The sequence below is a fragment of the Impatiens glandulifera genome, chromosome 4 (genome assembly GCF_907164915.1).
Source record: "Impatiens glandulifera chromosome 4, dImpGla2.1, whole genome shotgun sequence".
In the NCBI taxonomy this organism is placed as follows: Eukaryota; Viridiplantae; Streptophyta; class Magnoliopsida; order Ericales; family Balsaminaceae; genus Impatiens; species Impatiens glandulifera.
Window position 1 is genome coordinate 57021050 of NC_061865.1, and position 4799 is coordinate 57025848.

At 24.1% G+C, this 4799-nt stretch overlaps 1 protein-coding gene across 1 annotated transcript; it reads right to left on the reverse strand.

Annotated features, from left to right (window-relative positions):
- Window positions 1-2603: 2603 nt before the first annotated feature.
- LOC124935503 (NAC domain-containing protein 83-like) lies at window positions 2604-3297 on the reverse strand. Its single transcript, XM_047475935.1, has 2 exons — window positions 3057-3297; window positions 2604-2980 (listed from the first exon to the last, which is right to left on the reverse strand). The coding sequence occupies exons 1-2, from the start codon at window positions 3295-3297 to the stop codon at window positions 2604-2606; spliced, it is 618 nt and encodes a 205-aa protein (XP_047331891.1).
- Between the last annotated feature and the right edge of the window lie 1502 nt (window positions 3298-4799).

The following is a 4799-nucleotide window of genomic DNA, read 5'->3' on the forward strand; positions in this document are numbered from 1 at the left end:
AAAAACATCTAAGATCTTGAAAAAAAATAATATATCTTGTGAAAAACGACAAAATAATCTCAGTGTTACATAATTTAATAGAAAAAACCAATCTCAATATTCCCATAAACAACAAAACAATTAAGAAGTCAATCTCGTCCCGGTGACAATATCTTCGCCTTGAATTAACAATATATTTTGAAGTAGTAGGTTTACATGTATTATTTTTACGTTTTTTCACTTGTTATTAAGAGTCTTCTAATGAAAAAATAAATAAAATTTTCACATCAAATTAGCCTTATATTGATTTTGATTAAAATAAAAGATATGGTTAAACTGTAAACAAGAATGATTTGTGAGAATTATATGAGTATTTTAATAAAATATGATATAATTATCTATAACTCGTAATATAATTGAATCGGTTGTTACACTAAAATGACAGTTATTCACTTTTATTTTGATGACGAGATGAGTTTATTAGTCAAAATAAATTTTAATCAAAATCTAATTGAAATCTTAAGGATGAATGATTTTAAATTAGTTATCAAAATAATTCAAATTTAGACCTCAAAATAAGAACCTTCTTACTTAAGGTTAATTTCTTTTATTTTGTATTATTTAAAATAGTCTAACTAGTTTAAACAAAAAAATAAATGTAAATGAGTAATTTTTAAAAAAAAAAAATGCGTAAAGGTTAATTTCAAACAAAATTATGAATAAAATATTATTAATATTTAGTTAAATATATATTTAAGAAAAAAAACTGTATATGAACTAATAAAAATTCAGACTAGGTACTATTTAAAATGTTTCATTTAGCCTATATAAGTAAACAAAATGAACCTTCATTTGGCATATATTAGTAAACAAATGATTCATTTAGTCTATGTTGTTTCTTAATTTTTTTTAATTTTACTATTTACTAATTAAATATTCATTTTTTTCTCTCCTCCTTTTTTATTAATTTATTTTTTTTAATATTTTTTTTTATTCTTTTTTATTAATTAATTCATTTATCTCCTTTTACTTTTTTTTTATATCAACATAATATTGTAATGAATAAAATAGTTCAATATTTACTATAATATTTAATTCTATTAAAAATTATAAATTATAAATCAAAGATTAAACATAAATAATATTAATTTCTTTTTTGTTTATAATAAGAAAACAAAAACAAAATCACAAACAAGTTATTAAATCTTTTTTACAAAATTAGAAGACCTATTACAATTAAACAAACCCTTCTCAAAACATTATCATATAAAAAAATTTAAAAGAAGTTGTTAATTCTTTTTCAAAAAAATAGAAGGCCTATTACAATAAAACAAAACCTTCACAAAACCTTCAAAAATAATTTCACAAATACATCTAAAATTTCTTAAATACAAACATGTTGCCAAATTTAAATTTTCGTATACTATCAAATAACAATTTTGTACTGTCAAATCTCAATTATCTCACAATATTAACTAACATCGCAATCCTTACCGAAGACTTATGATAAATTAATCTTTGATTTTAGAATTTAAATTTTTAATAAAATTAGTTATTATAGTAAATGTTGAACTATTTTATACATTATAATATTAGGTTGATATAAAAAGAAACAAAATAGTAGAAAAAAATAAAAATAAAATATTAAACAAAAAAATAATAAAAGGAGATAAATTGATTAATTAATTAATAAAAAAGGAATAAATAAATAAAAATGGTAAAAGAGATAAATAAATTAATTAATTATTAAAAAAAGGAGAAAGAAAAAATGATTATTTAATTAATAAATATTAAAATAAAATAAAAAGTTAATAGAGTTTAATAATAGAAATAGAATAACTAATTTTTAATAATAGATAAACTTTTATTAGTTTCATACATCTAATTAAGCTAGTTTTACAAATACACATAAAACCACGTCGAGGAAAACCACACATGAGAGGGTAACCTAATCCCTCCAAAAAAACAAAATAGAACTAAAACATCACAATTATAACCAATTTACAATAAGTTCAACAAATTTTGTAAAATCAATAGAGAGATATTTAATTTAAATAACAACTTCCAGAAACAACTAAGATCTTTAGAAAGAAAAAAATAAACAAGAAAACTTGTGAAAAAACAACAAAATATATAATTAAGTGTTACATAATTTAAAAAAAAAAACAATCTCAAAATTATCGTACACGATAAAATAATTAAGAGGTCAATTTCATCCCGATAAATGACAAAATAATTAAGAAGTCAATTTCATCCCTATAAACGGCATAGGAGTTTACATGCATTATTTTAAAATTATTTTCTACTAGTTATTTAGAGTCTTCTTCTAATGAAAAAATAAATAAAATTTTCAATCAAATTATGAACCAACCTTATTTTGATTTTGATGAAAATAAAAGATATTGTTCACCATTAAACAAGAATGATTTGTGAGACTTAAAATAATACTTTTACAAGATTTTATCCTTAGTAACTTCAACTTCATTATTTCTTCACATAAAAGAGTAACATTACATTTAACACCATGTTTTTTTTCAAACAAGAAAATAAAGGTAAATAAATAAACTCAATAACAATAGCTTTCTTTCCTTTCCCTTCTCTGTTGATGATCGTCGGGCTCATGTTTAGTAGGTATTTTCCGGCACAGTTCCATTCGAATCAAGTTCCGGCGCCGGCGCCGGCGCTGCCTCCACCGCTATCTTCTTCCTGTAATTCTTCTTCACAAAGATTTTGCACAAAACCCAATTCTCCAATGGGAAATCAGCTAGGCGATATTCGTCCATGAACCACTCAGTCTTGGAACCGTTGGGAGATTTCCCAACGTAAAAGACATGAGTTTTCTTCATACCCACAATCCGAAATTGATTAGAAAAGACATCGATTTGCTCTTCGACTCCGGTTGCTTTCCAGAAGCCGTTACCGGCGGCCATGTTTGACCTGTTTGAATTTGAGTAGTTGGGTTCATGTTTGCTGAAGAAATACCTCTTCTTCTCGGGATCACCTGCCGGAAAATAAATTAATTGCCGGAGATTGCAGATTGAAACAACAGAACAAGTTAATTAGAGAAATGCATATACCTGGTAGAAGCCAGGGATCGAATTGGCAGACGTTGATTTCGGGTATAAAGTAAGGGGGTAATGGGAAAGACATGACCTTTCTGTAGAGGTAATGAAGAACGAGTTCTTCATCGGTTGGGTGAAAACGAAAACCAGGTTCAGAAATGAGACCGCCATTGTTGAGAAGACAATCCATTTTCAGAACAGATGAAGAGAAAGAAAGAAGAAGGGTTGGGAGATCATAGTGAGCATGGGAGTTCATATTTATAGTGTTTTTTTGGAAGCAAGGAAGACCATAAACGGAAAAAAGCCCTTTTGAGTAAACAATACTCAAACCTCTTCTCTTTTCAGGAATTTATTAATAAACATAAAAACACTTGTCAATGTTCTTGTTTTTGTTCTTTTTGATAATCCCTAAAAAAAAATATACTTTAACTCATGATTCGTTCTGAGATTTTGAAGAAATGTTTTTTTTTTTTTTTAATATAATGACATTGATAAAAAAAAAAATTGAGTAAAGGCAATTTTAATTTTTTAATTAATGAATTAAATAATGTGATCGATAAATGGGGGTGCAGTCTTAAAATCAAATACAATTCATATTTAAAATGTTTTAAGTTAAATGATTCATGATTATAGGAGAGTTGATTCTTAACTTATAATTGACCATTTATAAAAATATCGAATTTTAAGTGATTAATGAATTATGTATTTATAAAAAAAAGAATTGGCCTACTTAAGGATGTATAAACTTGATTATATGTTGGGTAACGTATTTATATTATTTTTTTATTTTCATTTTTTTTATGTAATATTTGTCGTTAAGATTAAACGATTTTTTATTTGTAATATAAATGTACAAATTCAAAATAAATAATAAAATATTAATTTAAATCTTTAATGACATTTTGAATAACTTTATTTTGATTTTGAGGAAGAAAAATATTTAGTTAGTCTTTAAATAAGAATGAACTAGATTTGTACATATTTGAGTTTTAAAAAAAAAACAGCTTAGCACTATTTCATTATAAATTTTAAAAGTGGGAAAGGGTCAAAATCAAAATTAGACGATCTCTATATTTGATTTAAAGATGACAAACAACGACCCTAGAGTATCTGATTGGAAATAACAAAACATACAAGACCTACAGTTTTAAAACTCTGATTCTATTGTGAACTTCCTTTTTGACTACTCTTACTCTTTGACTACATATTTGAGTTTTTATTTTATTTTGGAAGGGATATTTTAGTCTTTTTATGGTAATAATTTTTATTTGAGTGTAAATTTTTTCCTTTTTTTCAGTTATTACTTTTATATTTGGAATTTGTTTATTCTTAATATGTCACTTTTTATAACTGAAAGTATGTCACAATATTAATCAATGAAATACATTTTCTTTTATTTAAAAACTAAACAAATATAATATAGACCCGATCTTTTGTATATGATATTTTACTTACCTTTTATAAATGTCATATGATTACTATGTATGGGTCGATTAAAATATATATATTAAAATTTGTTTTGCGCTATAAATTGTTAAAATGTATTTAATTTGGTTATGGTTTTAAATTTTCACACAAAATTTGCATGTTTACTTTCAACATAAGTTTGAGGTTGTATGTTCAAAATACATATATTGTATTTACAAGCATAATGAGTACTACTTTCTTTAAGACTATAATGATATCATTTTTAAAACTTTTTAAATTATATTGGTATTATTTTGCTTACAAAATGATATTCATGCATGCCTACTTTAA

What these genes read in the sequence shown, in the direction of transcription:
- LOC124935503 (XM_047475935.1), bottom strand. Translation starts at nt 3,297, where the DNA reads ATGAACTCCCATGCTCACTATGATCTCCCAACCCTTCTTCTTTCTTTC. An exon ending in CGATCCCTGGCTTCTACCAG is followed by an intron (nt 2,981 to 3,056) that starts GTATATGCATTT and finishes ATTTTCCGGCAG; the next exon opens with GTGATCCCGAGAAGAAGAGG.